The following is a 23,022-nucleotide window of genomic DNA, read 5'->3' as shown; positions in this document are numbered from 1 at the left end:
TTCTTCATGGTAACTTGTTTGTTAAACAGGTTACAGGATCAGAAACATTGCTGTTTATGTTTTGTTAGAGTTATTACAGTACACGCGTGCAGACACAAAAACAACAGTTAAAGCTGACTGACAGATGATCCAGAGGTGATCAGCTGACGCCTTCATCACCAAAACACGTCGCTTCATGTGACGCGCCAGAGTAAAGGACGTCCCATTGCTCTCTAAAAGAATATCCTCAATTCCTTTTCTCTAATGTCCTCGCATCCCTCCCATGTATCTCAAACGAACGACGCAAGTGGAGGAAACTTCGCAGTTTTAAGACGCACCCACCTATGTCAAACCTATAGCCTACGCTCCACCCATCTGCAACTAAGTTCTGTCTATCGGACGTTTTTCTCCTGAGTGTCGTCTGTCAGGAAATCTTCATCCATGTTGTATTCCCAAATAGCTTATCCTCTTTAAATATTCAACCCCTCAGAGTATTTTATAAGAGACACTGAAAACTCTCAATGTGATTTGTTAAAGACAACAATGAAGGAGAAGAAATTCCCTGCGAGACACAGGTTAGGGTAAAATATTATGTTGAAAAGCGTTCCTCCTCTTTTCCCGTGATGCACCGCGGGATTGTCATATGTGTTTTAATGCTCGATAAACAAATTCGTATGCGGAAAGTTAATAAACAAAGTAGATTTACAAGCTTTGGCTATCGGCATTCGCATTGAATCGAGGTCTTGTTTGAGCATGATAAGTAGGCACACAAAATTAGTGAAGCGGAGAGTCCTGAAGGTTAGTTTGAAAGCCGTAACTAAGGCAACACCATTTGATGTGACTCGCGGGAGAATCAACATTAACCAAACACAGAAACATTCACAAGGTCATTCCAGTTTATTTGGAGACGTCTTCGACTTGTATTAGCTATGGAAAGACATAACTTTGGGGCTGAACGGCTTATTGTGCCCAGTGACTTTACCTCAGCCACGCTTCCAAGTAAGTTGCCTTTTTTGTCCTTGGGAAAGCTGACAAGTTTTTAACAAGCAAATAAGCACAATGACGTCAGCTAGCCAACGTTTGCCTGTAAATAGACTTTCTTATTCATCAAGTGTGCTTCCGTGAGCTTAGGAAACAACGTAAACGTAAAAAGAAAATGTCCGCGAAGTAAGTTTGGGGAAGTTTATCACAATGCTGTATCAATAAAGAATAGCCATTTAGGACACCATATATAAGCTGCATTACATCAACTTATGGCAACACAAAGCTGGACCGAACACGTGCTCTCTAACTGTTGTTTTTTTTTTAGGAAGCACCCAAAAAGAGCTGATACCTCCTTCACATTTCGCATCAACTACACAGTCTGCTGGAGCACTCAAAAGCGCAAAAGTCCAGGACGCATCAGCACCCATGTCATGGATTAACCCTCGCACAACATCGATGCCATCAGGGAATCCCAGTCCCCCCAACCCATGGCTCGCTATATCTCGGGCCCAACAGGAAATCTTGGAGCTAAAGAGGGAAAATCAGAGGATCATGATGTCACAGCTAGAAAACAGAGGTGCAGTGGCTCAAACATCAGACCATAGGACAAGGTATTTTGCTGTATTTTATTGTATGGTTTAAATTAGGTGTATTTTTACTCTGGGTTCAAGACTACCTCATCTTCCTGAATTACAGATGTGCAGAAATAGGGGAGCAGCGGTCCTCCAGATGTGAGTCAGAGTGGCGCCTGGAGGCAGAGAGGCACAAGACTGAAGTTGAAAGGTTGAAGGGGCAGGTAGAGACCCTGAAAGAGACCGCAGAGAGACACAGGGAAGAGATGAGGCGCAATGATATCACACTAAACAGGTAGCAGAAATGCTGACGCCGTTATGTAATCAAGTAATTCTACAGTTTGGCCAGACATTCTTTACATAACACGTCAGGGACAAGTGGTGAATCATTTTGATCAAGCTGAGCATGGTATAACCTTTGTTTGACAGACAGAGTCATGAGTTGGAAGCTATGCACAAAGAACTGCTGGAGTCCAAGACTGAACTGTGCAGAACCAGAGAGGAACTGAGTGAAAGCAGTGCACAGAAGGAGAAAATAAGCTCACAGGTAATGCTGTTTACTGTCTAAACATTTCATTTCGACTCTGTTGATAAAGACCACCTGAGAGTTGCTGGCATCTGTATCTCATTCCAGCAGTTCATAGTCTGGCTGTTTTAGACAGTCTTGTTGTCTCTACAAAGCTCACCTTATCTTACAATTGTGATTTAGCAAGTTTCACTATAATTCATTTTACATACAAGAGTTCATCTATATTTAACATTTTTCTGTCTTACAGCTCGAAAGGCTGAAGAGAGAATCTAGTGAGGAAATTACAAAGCTGCAAAGAGCTTTCGAGAGGAGTGAAGAGGACTCCCGGGAGCTTGTCCTGAAAGCTGAAATGGGCAGGTTGCAAGCTGAGGAGGAAGCCAAACAGCAGACTCTTAAATTATCAGAACAACTGGAGGAAATGCGCAAAAAGCAGAAGGTTGAGGTGTGTCACACCTCTGCAAGGAATTTTAAAACATCATTAACCTTCCTACTTCAACAGAGTTTAGCTCAAGGCCTTGCATCTATGAACCTCTGTCAGTGGCCCTCTGCTCTGCTGGGCTGTTAGTGGTTTTTAAGCAGAACAAGAAGAATGGAGCACAGTGCTTTTCTCAGATTAATCTTAGCTTCCTCAAGAGGGTAACAAGTGAAAAGAGAGCTATATTAGGGGGAAAATGAAACACGTGATCTTTAATTATTAAAAGATAAATGATTAAATTATCTAGACCAATAAAGTGACCCATGTGCATCCAAACAACAAACAGAATTAACAGAGACTGATCTGTTTACTTTTTTCAAAACTTCCATTCTTTATCTGTGTAACTTTCAGCTTCAACAGTTGAACGCTTCCCACTGTGCAGAGTTGGATTCAGCAGTCAAAACTAACAGGGAGCTACATGACAAACTTCAGTCAGTGTCCTCAGAATTGCTGCAGCTGAGGAGCACTCTGGCGGAGGTATCCACTGAGAGAGATGGCCTTAAAGATCGCCTAAGGTGTGATACTATTCCAAAATTGAACCAAGACCTAAACATCTGTAGCAATGCAGAGTTGGATTTGTTAATTTTGTTGTTGGATATGTTGTTTATTTTTCAGCCAAATGGGACAAGCTTTTGAGACACAATCAGCAACACTGCACAGCCTCAGAAATTACATCGGCCAGCTTGCCCCGGAGAAAGGAGAGAGGGAACGATTAAATGACGCTGTGGAGGTGAAGACCATATAAACAGTATTGATTGCAATCAGCCTACTGTAAAGTAATTGCTCTGAGGAAGAAACTTAAAATCTTACTTCAGCAGGTTTAAGAAAGAAGTATAGAGCAAATGACTTAGATTTCTGTTTTAACCGGCACATTTAATCTTCATAACCCACACTGGCTCCAATGCTCTCTGTTCCCCAGAGGCTGAACAAAGAAAAAGCAGCTCTTCAGGTGACCTCAGAGCTTTTGACTGTCAGACTTAACTCTGTGAATGAGATACTGGCCCTCCAAGAAGAGAACATGGTGAAAAAGGTCAGTTTTATTTGTTGTTGTTAGCAATGGATGACACAAGCCTGCTGAGCAGTGTTGCTGCTTACAGGCTAAAACGATTATTTCCTATTTAGGCTTTGTACAGCTTTTCTTACAAAAAAAAAAAAAACCTTTATAAGAGATGCATCCTTAACATGAGCTCCTCATTTGAAATGTATTTCTTTTTATAGTCAGAGATCTTTTTCTGCCAGCAGTCAGTTAATTACACAGTTTCTACAGAGACTGAAAACAGGAGTGTCAAAGAAGTTTGGACACCCCTGTGTGTAAGTTGTTACACTAAGTGCTAGGGGTGTATATGATGTTTTTCATGGGGCCCGTAATCCCTGGCAGCTCCCCTGACTGACTTGACTTGCATTTCTTTACATGCTCAGCTATCTGTTAAACAAAAATTGAAAGTTATCCAACTTATACAAAAGTAGGCAAACTTGCTATAACAAAAGCTCAGTGGTGTACCTGCACCGAATGCCTCATACTCTCTTTTTTATGCCTGCCTGGCCAGAAACTTAATTTTACTGTTGCTAAAAACTCCAAAAATCTTTGTGTTGCTGTCTAGGCTCTGAATCTGGAGGATGTTCAATGCTAGTTATCATCATGGCTGTTTTTGTGCGATGCATGCATCTAAGATAGGGATGCACCGATACTGTTCGGTGGTATCGGTTATCGGTGTATCAGTGCTCCTTAAGGCTCAATCGGTATCGGCAGTAAGAGATCCATGGTGCCAATGCAGGCGAACAGCTCTGTGCCTTTTTTATTTTAACCTGTGCTTTTTGCTTCTGAATTTGAAATGTTGCCTCTGCAGCTGTTCTCCTCCAAACAATGTCTTTTTAATTGTTGCCTTTGTAGCTTTTATGTCTTTTTCGTAAAGAAACGGGTACTGGGACACAAACACATCAATGTTGAATGCTTTGGTACGCAAGCTAAACTTTTGAAAAATCAACCTCAGTCTAAAGAAATAAAAGCCGCAATTTTACTCAGCGAAAGAACGTTGCTGGTGTGAAAACTTGCATTGCATTAGGTTTGAAATAAATAAATAATGTGCGAAATATTTGCTTGAAAAATATGCGTCTGGTGTGAAAAGGGCTTAAATATTAATTTAAGTAATTCCGTAAACCCATTTTTTGCCTTTTACCCAAAACACTACCAGTCTTTTCCTATAGCAGGGTATGCAGGTTATTATTTGACACTGGTATCGGATCTATATGTTTCAGTTGATACCAAAGCCCAGGAATCAGTATTGGAACCAGAAAAGTTGGACTGGTATATCCCTAATCTAAGAATAATCCAGTAGCTGTCTGTTGAGCACACAGGTAAATTCTTAGGAGAACAGTGAGTGTAATGATCTCAAATGAAAAACAAACCCCTGTCTCTGTAAAGTACCTTACTCATTCCTATCATTATATGTTGGTTGGTTTCTGGCTGCCAAGTTATCAAGCTTAGTTTTATCTCTAAAGTTTGTTAAGTGTAAGGTGTGAATGCACTTCATTGAAGACACTCATGCCTATCATTTTCCAGGGCAGACTTCAGGGTTTAAGATTGATGATAAAACCGCAAAACCCTGCAGGAGTGATTTAGTTGGCTGAACACTTTCCCCTGGGGTGCTTTTCCAAATGTCGTGTATATACAGTCTGACCCTGCAGGTGACATATAAAACTTTTTTCCACTTCTGAATGTTTTTCTTCTTTTGAAAAGCATTCAAATTTGCCCCAACAAATGCCAACCCACATAAACTTGGAAATAGCTTCAAATATGAAACTGTGACAGTTGACAGCTTAGACTCCAGGATTGTTCATCAAAAGATGCACTGTTGTTGTCGGTGCTGCATTTAAAATCTGATATGGAAGTTAAAGAGGGAAAAGAGACTCATCAAAGAACCCTATTATGTGTTGAAACACAAAGGTTAATAGTTAATACTATTTACTTATGTTACACCTTTTCTGAAGTGCTGTATGTGTGTGTTTGTCTCAATAGACCTCGAAAGACCCACTTGTGAAGAATGAGTCAGAAGGCCTTCAAGTACTTCGACTCTGGAGAGAGAAAGTGTTCAAGTTATGTGTCCAGCTTCGCTCAAAGGATATTGAAGTGAAACGAGAGAAGGATGAAAGTCTTTCAAAAGTATGAAGTTAGCCGTCTGTTATGTGTCATGAAGTTGTGATGACTTACGTGTTTTAAACTGTGTGGTTCTTGACTGGCGTCTATTTCAGGTCAGAACTCTGGAGCAGCAGCTCCAGCAAGAGCAGCATCGAGCTACTGTGCTCCAACACAGCTTGGATAACAGGATAGCTGAGCTGGACCTGGAGAGAGTGGAAAAGGAGGTTAGCACCAGCCAGGGCATATGATGTGATTTACGTGGGTGTCTGAAAATGTGATGATTCATGATAAATTTTGGGCTGCATAGCGAAGTGATGAATGCCTGTAAATTTGTACCCCTCCAGACAGAGCTGACTCTACAGAAACTTTGCTAGGTTTCAGTAGTATATGAGGTTCTGAACAGCTGCTGGCGGAGAAGTGTTTTCAACACTGAACCTCACGGTGGCTTGAAGAGAGATACTCAGTTGTTTGACTCTCTGTTTTCTTATCCCAGAAACTGAAGATGGATTTGGTCCAAGCTCAGAGGGAAAGCTCTCAGCTGAAGTCACAGAATGACAAAGCAGAGGCTGGTCTTCAAACAGTTTCAGAGGCAGTACAGAGGTAAAACAAATTACTCTGGCTCCAGAACAGGAGGAATAATTCATGTTTTGTAAAAATGGATTCTCCGCTCAGTGTTTTAACCCCCTGTACAATTCATGTTATGTTTTTAACCATTTTGGCTTTTTCTCACAGTTTTACAGCAGCGTTTGAAAGCAAAGTGATAGAAGTGGATGCAGCTCACACAAGGCTCAATACTTTAACACAGAGGCTAACGTTTGCTAAGAGACGAGTGGAAACCATCCAAGGTTTGATTTTAATGGACATTAATGTGCATAGTGCAGAGCTTTGCTTTTTTATTATGTCCCCTAAAATAAGACATCGCAATGTTCTGTCATACAGGTTTAAACATGAGGAGAGCTGCTCTGCAGAAAGTCCAGCAGGCCAGTAAGCAATCAGAAAACATAGAGGAAAGGTATGTGCTTAGTTTTTTGAGGAATGCATCTAATAGTTTTATTTTTCTCTCATTTTCCAGATAACTTTTACCAGTTTTATCACAAACTGTGCAGAAATGTGTATTCTGGGGTGTCACATGGTGCCTGCAACTAACCTCAATTATCCATTTTAATTAATTGATCATGATGATTAACCCAGTAATTACAACAGTATTGCCAAAGGCATGCTGTGCTACTTTGGAGCCCAAATGCATGTCTTCAAAATGCTAATTTTTGTGATGAAATCCTAAATATGCCACTTCTGATATGTAGTGAAGAAGCATCTATTAACATTTTGTAAGCTGTAAGCAGCAGATGTTGCGCTATTTTTTCAGGTTATATTAAAACAGCTTGTAAAGTTTTTGCATTAACCATTTCAGTGCTCTTTTAGGGAATCATAATTATGGTCTGAACATCTCCTTTGGTCAGATAAAGCTTTGATTGTCAGTCTGAAAGAACTCTGTATGCAGATACCAAGTGATGTTTTTCAAGTGTTAGAACAGATGAAACTGTTGCTTTTGGCTATTAAGGGCCTGGCTTCCTCTGCGATGCACTGCACAGCTGCTTCTCCTGCTCCCTGCTTGAGTATTGGCTCCTTAATTTTCTCTGCCGTCTTGTCTGTTTCTCTGCAGCATCACAAACCTTCAGACTGAACTTAGTTTGGTCTGTGAAGAGAGAGACAAACTCACACAGGAACTTAAAAGAACCCCTGCGCTCATTGAGAAAGCTCTGGCTGACCTAAAAGAACAATGTGAGCACCCTAACACCTTAATATTTTGGCTATAATTCATGATGAGTATACATGGCATCTTAATTTGCTTTTCAACGTCTTCTTCAGATGAGAGCAAAGTGCAACAGCAGCAGAAGGAGCTGGAGCAGAGCTGGACTGAAACCCATCAGGCTGTTGCAGGGAGGGAAGAGACTGAACAGAACCTGCTGGAGCTCCAGGCCCAGCTGAAGGAGACAGAAGTCAACCTGGAGACACTCCGCTCTGAGCTGCTCAGCCAGCAGGAACACAGCGAGCGTGGTGAGGCAGCGACTGTGCTATGACTGTTTTTCAACCTTGACTTATCCAGGGGAAGCCGACTGAGCGCTCCCACTCTTTCCAGAATGCCCTTCGTCTCCATATTTTCACACCTGGCCACCTCCTGTCTGCTCCATAGCTTTCCTGGAGTGGTTGGGGATTAGCTGACATGCTCAAGAGCACCTTGACTGTAGATGTCCAGGGAGAGTTACTGGTATAGGTTTTAGAATGGTCTAAAAAGACCACAAGAAGACTGTTTACCCTAAAATAAATGGGTAAATAGTTTCGTTACAATTGTTAAAGTCCGCTTTAAAACAGTCATTAGGGGCAAAAATTCACGTTCCAAAAGGGTTTGCTTGCTGCCATCATTCTTAAGGGAAGAGAGCTTTAAATTGCCCTGATTAACTAAAGCTAATAAAACCACTCTTGTGGCTTCATTGCTGAAACCTAACTACTGTTTTTGTACAAATGTAAAACCTGAGCTGTTGCCTACCTGGAGGCTAAAGAATGAAACTGAACACTAACTTTTTATAAAGTGATGAGTAACAATTGTCAAAGAGCAGCTCCTTCATACTTTCACATGCAGAAGGGACGCAGAACCATTAGCATTCATGTGTAGTCCTGTTTGTTCAAGTGTGATACTAACACTCCTTTCTGCTCTATTTGACTTTCCACTCACTCCTGAGGGAAATATCTGGCTCTTTAGGTGTTGATTGTTTCACTGTTTGCACCAGCTAGTCATTAAGTGTATGTGTCTGCTTTGTGTTGCTGGACATGCTGCATACATTGGGTGTTTTAAGCAGTTTCTCTGACTACTGCTGCCTCATGGTTATACCTGCCTTAACATCGCACACATCAAATCCACACGGTTGAAATGTGTCTGTTATGCATTCTTCTAGATGTACTGAAAGGCAGAAAAAACAAATGTTAAGCATGAGCTATACTGAAAGCCTTAATATGCTTTAGTTTGGCGTTTTGTAGCCTTTGTCACATTTGTTTCACATAAGAAAAGAAAAATCAAGCTGATTTAGTCTCCCTTTCTGTTTCCTGTCTTGCTGTCTATGAACATTTGCTAACAGATGCAACAACATGTGGTTTATCCCCTGAAGTCCAAATACAGCATTAGCCTATGCTTTTCATTGTTTGCGCGAATATACTGAAGAAGCACGCATTGTTGATTCCCTGCTTAAGCCCTGCAGGAGAGAGTGTCTGAGATCAAGGACCACTGTGCCAAGAAGCTGAGAGAGATGGAGGATCAGGTCAATACCGCCAGGAGGGAGCACACTAAAGCAGGTACCTGGATTAGCACCATGCTGCCTCAGCCCACAGCAGCTTAAAGCAGAGGGCTAAAGTCATATCTGTGATCTAATATGACTGTGATTGTTTACACAGCATATACCAGCATGTTCCTGTGGGTTTTGATCTGTCTGTGTTGTCTCTTGCAGTTATGACTTTGCGGCAGTTTGAGAAAGAGACAACGAAGAAACAGGATGAGATGAGAAAAACTCAACAGTGTGCGAGCGAACACACAAAACAAAAAGTCCAGGATAAGCAACTGACGGAGACAGCGAAAGACAAAAATCTGCTGCTGGTAAGACTTATCAGAGCAACAGAAATCAGTGTAGTTGTTGTTTCTGCCTTCATTTATGTTGAATACTTTATATAACCTGATTCAGGCATCTGTTGCTGAATATACAAGAGCTCATACAACAGCTGCACAACACTCTTTTGCACCTGGGGAACATCCAGAAAAATCTTCACACATACATGCAGATGGTGAGTTGTGTCCCAGCTCTTCTCAAATAAGTTACTTTTATTTCAAACTCCCCAAATTTCCAGATATTTTTGGTCTGAACAATTATTTGTCTGTATCCTGGCAGCTAGACTCTTGTCTGTTTTGGAAAAGCTCCACAGCCTCAGTGCTGCAGGGGTTAACAGCTCTGAGGACTCTGCGGAGGAGGAGGAGGAGGAGGGACGGAGTGACAGCGTGGGACCGTCCACAGGCAGTCTGACAGCTGATACCTAATGATGAGTCACTTGAGCCAGAGAACACACCTTTAATTTGTTCAAGAGGTGGGCAGTGATGATGCTTAAGGAGCCAAGAAACCACAGCCAAGGAAAAATAATGGCTTCTGTGCACATTCAGTGCTCTGAAATTGAACACAAACAGGAAATCTTTCATTCGATCCTCAGCGCCTGTTCACAGGATGACTTTATCAAATTAGGATTCTGGGAGATATTGATGAACAAGAAAAAATTGACTCTGCAGAGGCTAAGGGCTGTATCAATACCCAGTTTACGTGGAATGAAAGGAATTTGTGTTTATGTGATAAGTCTGAATTTTAGTCTTAGAATAATAGCTTTTGCAGTTTCTTGCTGGGGCTGATTTGCCAAACTACTAAAACTCTGCACAAAACTGGTTTCCCCACATTTTGCATTATAGGGAATTTTTCCTTTCAGAACAGCTCTTGTCAATTTTATCTGACACAAACCAAAAGGTCTTACATAAGTGGACTTTCGTAAAATATATTATATACATATTGTTTTTTAAACTGTACTGACTTCAATAAACACATAAGTGACCAGATTTTCAGTGACAGTATAATCAAATGACATTTAGTTTCAAATGAGCTATCAGGGCACTGTTTTGCGTGACTAGTTGTCAGGTGTGTTGGCTTTGACCTTTGTAGTTTGATGTTTTTTATACAGAGGCTAGTGTCAGCTTTATGAGGCAGTATTAATGTTGCAGGTCTGTGATGTTCAGCTCTATTTACGAGATACTACTGAAGGCGATCATAAATCAGAAGTTAAAACAAAGTAAGATTCATACACAACAAAAAAAGAACTTCCTCAGGTTTATTTGAGAGTTTTAAGTTTGTTATGATGAAGCAGGAGTAAATGTCACTGGTTTCTCTTCTCATATCACACAGGGGCGACGTGGAGGACCCACATGATTTCATGTGGAAAGAAATCAATAGTTTCTATTTGAAGTTTCGCTATAGAGGTCAATCTGAAAATGACTGTGTAGTCATAGAATGGATGATGATGATAAACATCATGATGAACTAGATAATTGTGCTATTTGTCATGTTGTCATGACTGCTAATAAATTTTGCAGTAGTTCACTTTCCAGCCTCTAGGTAAAACCATCTCATGGAGAGCCCAGTGAAATTACTGATAAAGTCTAGACATCCCTACTCTTTTTTTCTAATACAAGAGCATCACAAATATTTTTGCAGACACACTCACTGATGGCAAGGTAATTCATCACTGCAACCAGAAGATGAATGCATCAAATACATTTAATGAGAGACTATTACTTCATTTAAGCAGTGCACTCCTGCTTTTGTCTGGTGCTCAGGAGTTTGCAAAACAGCATGTGAGACACAGGAGCATTGTGAGGTATGTGTTTTGTATGGAGCCACTCATACTTCGTGAGAGGGATGGAATAATATGGTGGACATACCTCTAACTACAAATGTAGAGGAATATGCCATTGTATTTAGTTTTTGTTTGATAATCTTCGTAAAATATTATTAATCAATCACACAAATTCATGTTAGAAACAAGTTTTTATGAATTTGCTAATATAGCTCGTAATACAGTAATTAAAAGGACACATTCTTGTTGGCAGACTCTAAGACAGATTAAACAACATTTAACAGTTTAACACCAGCAGAGGGCGATGTTGTCAAAGGTGAGAGCAACTTATACAGTGCAGGGATTTCCAGCTTTGTGCTGGGCTTCAGTTTCCTCATTGGGAATTTATTTATTTATTTATTTTATTAAAAAAAAAAAAGCACTTAAAGGCATCACCTGCAGCCACATAACTTATAGCACTTTGTCATGCTGACTAGGTTTTTCCTTCTGTCTAAATCCTTGCTTGTGTTGTAAGTCGCTTTGGACAAAAGTGTCTGCTAAATGAAACAGTAGAACTGTAGGATGGTCTAGACTATATTTATGATGCGCAGGTGTTCTTACCTGCCACCTTTAACAGGCCAGTAAGGATACTATTATGCCCTTGTATGACCTCACATCCTAGTGTTTAAACCATGGGGAGAAACTGCATGCTGAAAACATCCAAATGCAGGTAATAGATAATATTTTTGCATCCTGTAGCTTTATGAGGTCCCTTCACTGCATTCAAGAGTCCTGTAACTCTTGCCTGTAAATAGCCATCAAAACAAATGCCTTGTGCACTCTGAAAGCATTCATCCTTTTAGTACATGATAAACCCATACATTAAACTGATACTAAAGTGATTCTCTTCACCATAAAACAAGCTAAGGCTGATGCCTGACACTGCACATCTCTATGTGTGGATTGCGTGCAGCAGTTGGGCCATGAGAACTTTCTGCACCATGCCCAGTTCATACGCTGATGTTTCACCCAGAGGCAGTATGGAACCCTTTGTGATGCAACAGATGATGGGCTATTTTTATTCGCTATGTGCATCAGCACTTTGTGTGTGTGTCTGTGTGTGTCTCTGTCTGTCTGTCTGTCCTACCACTCTCTGGCAAAGCTGTTTGTGCTTCTAGGTGATTCCACTTTACAAAAATAGCACTTCCAGTTGACAGGGGCAAATTTAGTACTGCAGAAATTAAAGGAACTTGTGGCAAAGGGTACATCTTCTGTGGGCACCATGTTTGGAGCCACTTGGACTTCTTCTGAGTTCTGAATTGTGTGCTGAGAGTACAAAGGCTATGAGCTGGGTTGATGCATCTGTTTCAATAAGTGTGTCTGAAAGAGTAATAGATAAGTAATAAGTGCTATCAACGGAGTTTTTGATGATGTTGTGTCACGTGAGTTTGTAAGTTATTGACTTCACTGAGCTCCTGAATTAATTTCTGCATCAGCTCAAACAGGAATCTTGAACAGAACCATCTTGTATTTCTTTATAGATGGAAAACAACACATGGACGTGATTCTTGTGAACTACTGCATAACGCTAAATGTTCCAACTTAATGTCGGTGTGGAAAAATGAATTTTCTCGACACACTCCCATAGTGAAAGCATTCCTACATCACCAGTGGCTCCGCAGTGAGGAGAGAACTGCAATGCAACCAGAAATTGCCATGGTGAACTGATGAATAATTAAATAGAGCAGCACTGCAACCCAGACACGACGTGAAATGAATTGGGTAATAAAAAACAATCGATGGGCTACCAGTAAATTTTTATTAACTATTCAGATTTAACGGCATGTAACATTAGATTCAAACAAGCCATAAAGCATAAATCATCAGTGTTTCACACGTCTGACTTCAAGCAGCTTTACAACTGTATACAAAGTTTGGTTCTGGTTGCGACTTGTGTTGTACTTAAGTAAGTTTAAGATTTCAGGCATGTAAGTCATCAGGGAACTAATAAAATGCATGAACTGAGATGAGATATACTTGAAAGGCACTGTGGGGTCAAAGTTTTGGACTACATCCTGCCGTGTTCAGAAGATCTAATTGTACATTCTGTACGGTAGCATAAACTTTAATCTCAACAGCTTTCATGATCTGGTACACGTACACATCCTAATGAAAGTTTTATTTCTACTTTTACCCAACCCTGATCTTTTTCCAGTTCCATGATGTTGTCTTCACTGACCACTGTTTTTATTGATAGATTTCACAGTCCTGTTGTGAGCTCTTATATTTTGCCTTGCCTCTCTGGTTCTGAGGCGGATCGGCTGTCAGAGTGCAGCGTGTCAAACCTGAACATCTGCTGTCAACGGCCCCGCTTGTCATCAGCTGTCTGCATCAAGACCAAGTCAAATACTTTTTAGAAACTGAATGCCCAAACCTACAAGTTGATATTGAGATGTAGAAAGTGTTTCCTTGAACAGTTTCAGTTCAGGAATTATCAATGAACTAAATATCCTTGGATCAAATATTTGTGATGCAATAAATTTAAAATAATCCGTCTACCTGGTAATGGGGGGAAGGGAGCGCTGTCATCCACTATGACAAGATAAGAGAGGTATAGGCAAATGCTCTTTTCACATGTAGATCTCCCATAGTCCTCTTGGGTTGCTCATCCAAGTTAGAAACAGCCAGTTACAGGAGTTCAAATAAAATGCTCTATTAGTCCTCAGTAAAGGCTCTTGTAAACCACTCTTTCACTGATTCATACATTACACAGATTTATTTGACACCCAAACTCTTTTATAACTTTGTGTACAAAATGTCCTCGGGAAAACTAACCCCTAAATTTTCAGACTAGATTACATTAGGGGATTAAATGTCACAAAACAAGCATCCCATCCCCAGTCCTGTGATACAGATAAAATTTGATTTAAATTAATAACTGTTTCAAACAAATATGTCTGACACACAGCTTTAGTTTATGATGCCACCAGCCAACATCTTTTCAAAGTTCTCGCAAGCCGGAGGTCAGAGCAAACTTGAAGCAGAGTACAAGGCTGATGTGATCCAGTGAGTCAGGGGTGTCGACCACCAGCGCTGCGTGCTGTATCAGAGCCTGCTGGATGGTTGTGTGCTGCTGTGGCAGGCCATGCCATGGGGGAAAGAGCAGCAGCCACACAGAGCACTGTGAGAAAAGGCAGCCAAGTTCCACTATTTATAGATGCAGGCGATGTTGAGCGTGTTTGGAGGGGTTTCTGCGAGCAGAGCTGTCCGATCTTCAGTTACTTCAACGCTCTATGTTCCTGTAGGTGTAATTGATGCAGATTTTATGACATGTCTACAAGCAGCAACTTTTGAAACTCTTACCAGAAGTAAACCCCAGATTTAAAGTTTGCCAAACTGAGGGAACTGAACACTTTATTTAATCAGAAATAGTGAACCAACCACTAGCAGGTCTGCCTCTTTCATGTGTGCAGCTTTTACACATAACACTTTAATTAATCTCACATTTTAATTGACTGTATCATTTTAAATCCATTTGATCTCTTTACTGAGGATGCTGGAGGTAATATCTGGCATATGGCTCTTTATTGGAACAGCAATCATGAACATGTCTTTATCCTCGCATGATGAAGCCTCCACCTGTGCCACTCAGTTTCCTTGTTTGGAGCAGTCATTAAAGTTTGCCTTCAGGCTGATAGGTGCAATTTGGGTTGTAGGTGTTGTGATCCAGGAATGTATGCTCACATTCAGTACAGGATACATCTCACCTTCAACACCACACTGAGACAAACTATAAATGTCAGTCCAGAATAATATAAACTAAGGGGAGGAGATGGACTCACTTAATGAAAGTCATGATAACTTAGATTGCGTTGAGATTGAATCCCTGGTTAGAATTGCAATTGGTGGTTGATGTGGAGAGAGTGCTGGTAAGGCTGTCACTCCGGGGGCACACTAAGCTAATCAGCATATGTCAAGACTCACACCTGCACAGAAACTTCAGTCAAGTTTGCTAAAAGAGTCTCAGTCCAGGCCTGCATAGATCCACCAAAAATACAAACTGAGTTTGGGTGCAGGCGAATAAAACAGTTTTCCAAAAGAAACATAGAAACACAAAAGTACACTGATCCTCCTCTCTTTGAGACATCAAAATCCATTTTGCCTGTTTATCTCTCACAAACCTTCAACCCACCTATTTAGCAGACCTCAGGTTACCTTATGTAAGAAAAATAGTGCGCACCTCTCTGTCTAAATATAAAACTGACTTGTATCTGTGTAGGATGTAACTAACATCACATTCTGCCACTAATGCAAAAGGTACCAGCATCCAAATATCTCTAATATTCCTTTAGAAGCCTCTTTTTTACCATCAAAGCCTCAGCATTTAATGAGCTTTTACTGAAACTACAAACATATCAAGGCTTCTAATATGCATTTAAAACCATAACTGCTTCCTGCTCTTTTGTGAAATGTTGGCAGTAAAAATTTCACTCAAAAAGTGCTTTACTGTTAGACTGCACGCCATTCCAACTGAACTGGGCCTCTTATGGCAGCATTGTGTAAGCAGAGAGACAAAAACTGCAGCGCTCTTTCAGCCATATACACTGTTTGTTTTCTGAACACTGTAATAGGGTATTTGACATTATACTGAAATGTTAAATTAGCACATGAAATATCCTGCAGTTCCACTGTTTTTGAGGTAATGTGTACTAAAGAGAATACCAGTGGAGTCAGCCAAAGGGCAGAAAGTCTGCTGTTGGTTTTGTCCTTAAAAACATCTGTTGAGGTCTCATCGGGTAGAGGAACAGACGAGGAATGAAAGAAAACAGAGCATCGATAATTAAAATTGCCGGGTTAATTTGTTTTGTTCTGAGAGCTCTTTGCCTGTGGGATATGCGGTTAAAGACGTGGGAATTTTTAATCAGATTTTCATTAATATTCATCTGTGCTGCTGCACCTTCGCTCCCCCTGGTTACCATCATGCTGTTCAAATAACACTTCCTAATTACCACTTTTTGAAAAAAACTTACATTCCATCATTTTCTCCATTTGTGAGCATTCTGTTCAACAAAATTCAGTTTTGACTCAGTTGCTGCTTTGTCTTTCAAAGACATTTTGTCTGAGAGGATCGCTGTCTGACAGTTTAATTACATTCTCAGTATAATAACAGACAAGTGAACTTTCCCCCCCAGTGGGATTGTCTCTTTTCAATTATGTTTTATCACAGTTTTTAGTCATGTCAAGAGAAAAAGAAATAAGTGTACGCTTAAGCAATTCTACCATCTGAAAACAAAAAGTGCTCTTCAGTCTCACACTTTAAGAAAGGAGCCTATAATGATTACAAAGTACTCTGATTCATCTCTCCTCATTTAAAATTGCCACAAGCCTCCCTTTCTTGTAATATGCAAATGCTCGTTTGTTTAAAAATGTTAAAGTGGGAAAATGAAATCAACTAAACCGATTTTACAAATATTTCCCCTGATAAATATCAGATTATCTTATTACAAAAAGTTGAATTTAGAAGGAAGGTGCTGACTACAAATTCCTGCAGTGGCCCATTGAAGTTGAGAAGAAGCACCGTCATTTTGGACTCTGTTACATGACTGTCTGTTTTATTTTTTTCAGGGGCTTCAGTGTCATCATTGAGATGACAGGACAGTGGACAGAGTAGGCAAAAAGGGGGCTGAAGACAGACATGAGGCAATGGGCTGCAGACTTGAAACACACCTGAGTTGCCCCTCTTTATGGACCACAGCATCTGTATGCAGTACGTGCAAAGTAACAGTTTGACCAAACAAGTGTCCTGTTTTAGTTAAATCATAAAAAACAGAGATCTCAAATTTTCCCCTCCCAACCTGTTAGATGTAAAGATTGAAAAACTATCTTTGTCTCATTTTCTTTAGAACTGTATGTTTTTTTAAATTTAGTGTGTTTTGGGACAAATTCAGTTGTTTGTAGTAGTTCTTTACTTTCAAACTTAACAAAGCAAAGCCCAAGCCAGGGTTTAACCAGAAGCAACAGTATCTGTGAAGTGACGCCTCCACCCGGCAGCCCTCAGCATGTATGAGTTATGATATAAGAGTAGCTGCAGCCCTGAGTGGGTGAGCAGGTCTGCCACTGACTCTTAACATGTTTCAACCATTTGTAAAACACGCTGCTTTGGGCAACTTTAGAAGCACTACAGAAAGACAGTCAAATACTCTGTTTCTTTTTTTCCTGTACACGATCTGTGACTACACTGTTAAGTCTGTACCATCTTGGCTCATTTCTGGCCTGAGATATTGCCCTGTTAAGTGTTTCAGATCTGCTTAGGCTTAGTGAAGATAGACGAGGAGTGACTGCGATCAGCTCCAGTATCTCTTCGGTAGAGCTGGGTTTTCAGTAAAAAGCATACTAAAGCTTTGGCTGGGTTATCCGAGGATTTGCTTTTTCATGCCTTTGTAAAAAAACTTGATAACATTATTGTGATGCATCTCACACTTGTGTAACACAGTTATCCTCAAATCATCTTCAGTTGGTTTAAAATTCTGCTGCCAGGCTCATGGCAAAGTCTCTGTATCTATACTGCGTCACACTTGGGATTGAAGCCAGGTGAGTCGAATACTTTATGAAGGCACATACGCATCATTTGCTGTATTCAACTTATCACTGAGCAATATTGCAGACAGTTAGGTTATTATCTCTGCAGTAAATTGCAAATGTACATTTTAATTTCTTCATTAGGCTCATAAACACTGTGATCAACACTGTGTCCAGTACTCAGTGTCATGCTACTTGAGCTAATAGCTTAAAGGCTGAGCCAAAATGTGTTTCATTCATTACATTAACTATTTGTTGCAGGGTTCAATACTCTGAAGTGAACACAGTGATGAGTTGGTGACAAAACTTAACTATACTGCAAAGTTTTATTGCAGGAATGTCTTAGGCCTTAAAAAGTTTTTTTCTTAAATTAGCCAAATAGCATTTGGTTAGTAAAGTTAGCTGGACAGGATTTCGGCTCTTTATTTTCAATCAATCAATCAATCAACCAATCAATCAATCTTTTTTATAAAGCGCCAAATCATAAAAAACATTATCTCAAGACACTATTCAAAAAAACATTAACAGATCTAGACCCATTAATGTTAATAAAATTTTATTAGCAGAAACCCAACATCAAGACAAGATAAGGAGTCTTATCTCATCTTAACCCATCGTGTTTACAGCACTTAGCAGCATTTAGCAAGTTACAATGGCAAGGAAACTGTGTTGGTGTTAGAGTGATTGAAGAGTGCGAGGGGGGGGGGCATGTAATTATGATGAATTTAATAGATTGTCTCTTAATTTTTGAATCTATATTCAAGTCACGTCACTACCAACCCTCCCTTATTTTTGTTGATTCTGGAAATGTTGATTTGCTCATGACTCAGCACATATAACATCCCCGTCAGCCCCAGTTGCACTTAACGTTAGAGCCTGAAAACAGGCTACAACCAGCTTCTTCTAGCTTTCTAATGCTAATATTTAGTCTTCCCGACTCTGCTTATATAGCCACAAAAGATGTCAGCATACCCATAGACTCTAGTCATAGTATTTTAATTTCGTCACCGTTAAGGCAGAAACAGAAACGCTCATTGGGCTTACAGGGGGATGAATTTGGGATTTAAGTCTTTAACTTTTTCTCATTTCGACAATAATTTCATTTACTGATATACATAGTACACAGTGGAAAAATATTTAAAAAGGTAAAAACACACCTCGTCTTAGTGAAGTAAAGTTTAGCTACGACCAGAGGGGACCTGTTAAAAATAAAAAATAAAAAAACCCAATTATTCATACATGAATTATGTTCTGAGATTCTATCTTCCAGAAGGTTAGGTAGATTCGCCTGCAGGTCAAACACAGAAACATCCTGTGCTGTGACTGTGCTCTGATGGAGTAATTACGCATAGTTGTTTGCTAAAACTGGTGTCATGGAAGGACACGTCTGCACCCTGCATTTGTCCTTTCAGCCCCTTGAGCAGAGCATGTTTGACATAATCACTGAAATACAACAGCCTCTGATTTCCACACTGAAAAGCTTCTTTCTGTACAGCCTCTCTCTTATCACTATTTCTTGTAGATTAAAACATAAACCAACATACAACAGCATATATAAAGCAGAACTGCCTTAATGGGTGGGGAGAGCAGAAAATGAAGAAGATGTAGAGGTGATAGTGAAACGATCTCTTGGTGAAGGGCATTAAAGATGACAGTCTGTGCTCAGAGATGTGGCAGAATAAGAATCTCTGGGACCTCATACTGTAGCGAAAACTCTGTGTTGTGCAATAAATACAGACATTTCAGAGGAAGCCTTGGAGGAACTCGAAGCATAAAATGCTTTATTGTGGAGTTTCAACCACTCAGCGGGCTCTTTTTATCCTCTGACCTTTCTGGGAAGCTACAGAACACTTATTGCAGCCCTGACCTTGGGGACTGCAACACAAAGAACAAAACCATTTCATTCCAAGAACTTTAGAGGCATTACTTTTTTATTTAGTTAAAAGAAAAAGCCTCTCTCAGGAGCCTCTTTGCCTGGAGGGCAGGCATATTACGTACTGTACTATCTGTGGTGTCTGGTTTGGCCCATACATTATTAATCTCAGTTAATCTCGTGCTCTCTTTTTATGTTTTTCTTTGCATTGGCTTAATGAAAGTCATGATTTTAAAAAAAATCTGCTGCAGTCTGAACTGCTGAACTTAGATGTGAGCAACACTTAATCACACTTTGTTTGAGGATATCTGTTACATCTTGATCCCTGACTGGAAATAAATAATGGCTCTAGGTACACAGTTCTCTGCTTGGTTTTGAAGACATTGTTTACAACTCCATTTCTCATCTTTAATTATCCTGTGCCAACCCTCATTTACTTTATCAGCCCAGGGAAAACGAGTCTGTGCCTGCATCAAAGTGCCTCTGCTGTGTACTTTTCAATCCTCCCAGCAGGCTTTGGCCCCTAAAGTCATCTTAAATGTGAACAGCAGAGCTGTGCACACAGCTCTGAAGTTCAACATCTAATTTCACAGGTTCCTGCTCTGAGTAATGACACAAAAACAGGGACTTTGATTAAATAAACAAGTGAAGTTCCAATCCCAAAAGCAGGTGATACACAAATTCATAAACTGTTAAATGGGGAAAAATAACCTAGTCTTGCTTAAAACAGAAATTAAAAAGTGGCGGTAATAGATTATCTATTTGAGGTGAATAAACAAATGACAAATGATCAGATGTCAGCCAAAAGATTTGATGAATTCAAGACCTGGGTGGAAAGATACATGATGTTTCAAAAACTCTTAAACACAGTTTCCCATTACCACCTGAGATAGAACAACATCAACCCCTCAGTCTATATTCGGGATCTGCTCAAATCGTTAGGATTTCCTTGTGGCATTATAACCCATACCCACTAAAAACTATCCTTCCTTTGTGATAGGAATAATCATAATAAATGGCTAGCAGCTGTAAGCCTTTAACATGACAAATGGGTAATTTGTTTGTATTTTTAAGGCAATTAGTGATTGTAATACTGGCAACTGAAAGTGTGTCTACCATAACAGATAACTTTGTTGTTGGCAGTCAAAATTAAGGCTTCAAACAAATATTGTGTTAAAGGTAAAACTGAATGTAATGATGTAGATCCATTTGTTTCATTACAGCATACAGTGATACAATGTGGGATACGGTGAGCATCCGGTTGCTCCCATCCTCAAAGCTTCTAAAACAGCAGTTCATGAGAACAAGATCAAGAAGCAGACATGGCTAAGACAAAGCTACACACCATCCAAGGTCGAAAACAACTCTCCATTGATTGGGATGACTATCAACTCATTGAAGATCACTAACAACTGTGGGATGACACCAACTTTTTATTTTTTCGTCTCTTTTTTGTCATCTTTGCATTTGGAGTGGATTATTACTTTGTATGGTTCATTTTTTGTCAAGGACACCAAACTGGTTTTGTCTTCAGTGATGATTTTACTATTTTTGCTCCTATGTTTGACTGGAGATCCTACATGTAACCATGGCCGCATTGTTTACATGTGAAATCAGCTGTTAGCAGCTTGTCGTCAATGCTAACTGGTGCAAGGCCGGATGTTTTCCCCACAAGGTGAGGAGAAGGAGGTGAGGACAATGTGCTGGTTCTTAGGTGTGAGCTAATAAGTGACGACATTGACCTGTCCTTCCATTCATTGTTGTTGGGAACGTACGATCTGTCTCTAATAAGATGGACAAGTGAGCCATGCTAACCCAGCAATAGAGGGAATACCAGAAGAAGCAGAGTAGCATCATGCTATTCACAGACATGGTTAACAGAGCTAACAGCAGACACCAGCTCCACATTGGAAAAACCTGCTGTGAGTGGAAACAGGAGAGAGATGGAACAGACTGCAGGAGAAGCTCAGTCCTGGACCCTGTGGAAGTGGAGGCTGGCTGAACTGGAGAATGATGGACAAGCTATCATCATTCATTTTCTAATGGACCTTTTTGTACTTTCTATACACTTACTTTTGTTTTCTTGATTGCTGCTGTGACTTCTGAATTTCCCCTCAGGGAAAGATAAAGTATTTCCTATTCTATTCTATTCCAAAAGAATGTCAGATGGCAGCTGGAATGAAGTGCATGGTGAAAATGGTTCGAAGCAGGCTCCCAGGGGCAGGGCTGAAGTCATGTACAGTTGGAAAAAAAAAACCTTTTGAACATTGAGAACCAAAGAAGAGCCAGGCTGAGGTTTGCAGAAGACCACAAGGATTGGACTATCAAGGACTGAAGTAAGGTCTTTCTCTGATGAGTCTAATTTTCAGCTTTGCCCAACACTTTGTTCTCCAATGGTCAGATGGATACCTGGAAAGACCTCCAAGCCTCAGTGTCTCACACCCATTGTTAAATTTGGTGGAGGAGCAATGATAACCTGTGGGTGCCTCAGCAAAGCTTGACTTTGGCAGATTCATCTTTGTGAAGGATGCATGAATCAAGCCATGAACAAGGTTATCCTGGAAAAGAACTTGCTTCCTCTTGTTCTGATAATGCTGCCCAACTCTGAGGATTGGTTTTTCCATCAGGCCGATGCTCCATGCCTCACAGCCTGGTCATCAAGTTGTCGAGATCTTGAGAAAACAACTGAAAACACTTGTTATCTTGAGAAAATGGAAAAAAAAATCTGTTAAACCATGGAATTTAGTTTTACTATTGCAACACGCCTCAGACCTGCTCTGTTTATTTTGAAATAAAATGACTCTTTCATCGAGCCAAGCTGAGCACCATTTTTATTTTAGCATCTGTCATCTGATTCAAAAGTATTCCCAAAATATTTTCGATGATAAAATATCTGAGTTGAAAATCAGTTGCCTTTTTTGATGACTTTATGTTAGATGACTGTGACTGTGTACTCTATGCTAACGGCGCTAACACTGATGTGTCTGTATTTAGGCCACTCCACTCCCTCAGGCTTACAATTTGTGTGCATAATTCTCTGGGTTAAAACAGGCACTCACTTAATAAAAACAAGGTTAAGTTCACAGATTGTATTGACAACTGATTGATCACTGGTATGTTTATGAGGTTACTTTCTATGTGACCGTACACACAATATGTGTTTATGTTTAAGTGCATTGTAACTACTGTGCAGGGGCTTTGTGGTCCTTAACATGCCGATGCTAGTTTATTGGAGCAATGCCAGAACAACATTGTGTTATTAATTGCACACACCATATGGTCTAAGCTTCATAAATAACATTTTTATTTAAACCTCACTGATGGTTCAGGAAAGACCTGCTGACATCTCCATTCAGTTGAATCTTGCTAAAGAGCTTGTGTTTCACACAGACTCCCCAGGCTCTCATTTGCCACAGTGGGAAGTGGGAAGCATGCCTGAGGTGTGCTGGGGAGACAGTGTTGTGCTAACCTGAATGCTCT

The 23,022-nt window shown here is 40.2% G+C and overlaps 1 protein-coding gene across 1 annotated transcript; it reads left to right on the top strand.

The window, feature by feature from the left end:
• The first annotated feature begins 609 nt into the window (after positions 1–609).
• cchcr1 (coiled-coil alpha-helical rod protein 1) lies at positions 610–10,772 on the top strand. The gene is made up of 19 exons (XM_074673178.1): positions 610–978; positions 1,289–1,574; positions 1,660–1,830; positions 1,965–2,082; positions 2,312–2,506; positions 2,891–3,054; positions 3,155–3,269; positions 3,459–3,569; positions 5,556–5,699; positions 5,789–5,899; positions 6,169–6,275; positions 6,408–6,520; positions 6,615–6,687; positions 7,339–7,457; positions 7,545–7,733; positions 8,922–9,023; positions 9,176–9,321; positions 9,407–9,506; positions 9,611–10,772. The coding sequence occupies exons 1-19, from the start codon at positions 909–911 to the stop codon at positions 9,754–9,756; spliced, it is 2,580 nt and encodes an 859-aa protein (XP_074529279.1). The 5' UTR covers positions 610–908; the 3' UTR covers positions 9,757–10,772.
• Positions 10,773–23,022: the final 12,250 nt, after the last annotated feature.

Source organism: Halichoeres trimaculatus, unplaced genomic scaffold (assembly GCF_033239565.1).
Source record: "Halichoeres trimaculatus isolate MK-OKI-2021-1 unplaced genomic scaffold, fHalTri1.1 fHalTri1_scaffold_6, whole genome shotgun sequence".
Classification (NCBI taxonomy): domain Eukaryota; kingdom Metazoa; phylum Chordata; class Actinopteri; order Labriformes; family Labridae; genus Halichoeres; species Halichoeres trimaculatus.
The sequence above is the reverse complement of the archived record's forward strand: the minus strand, read 5'-3'. Positions and strand labels throughout refer to the sequence as shown.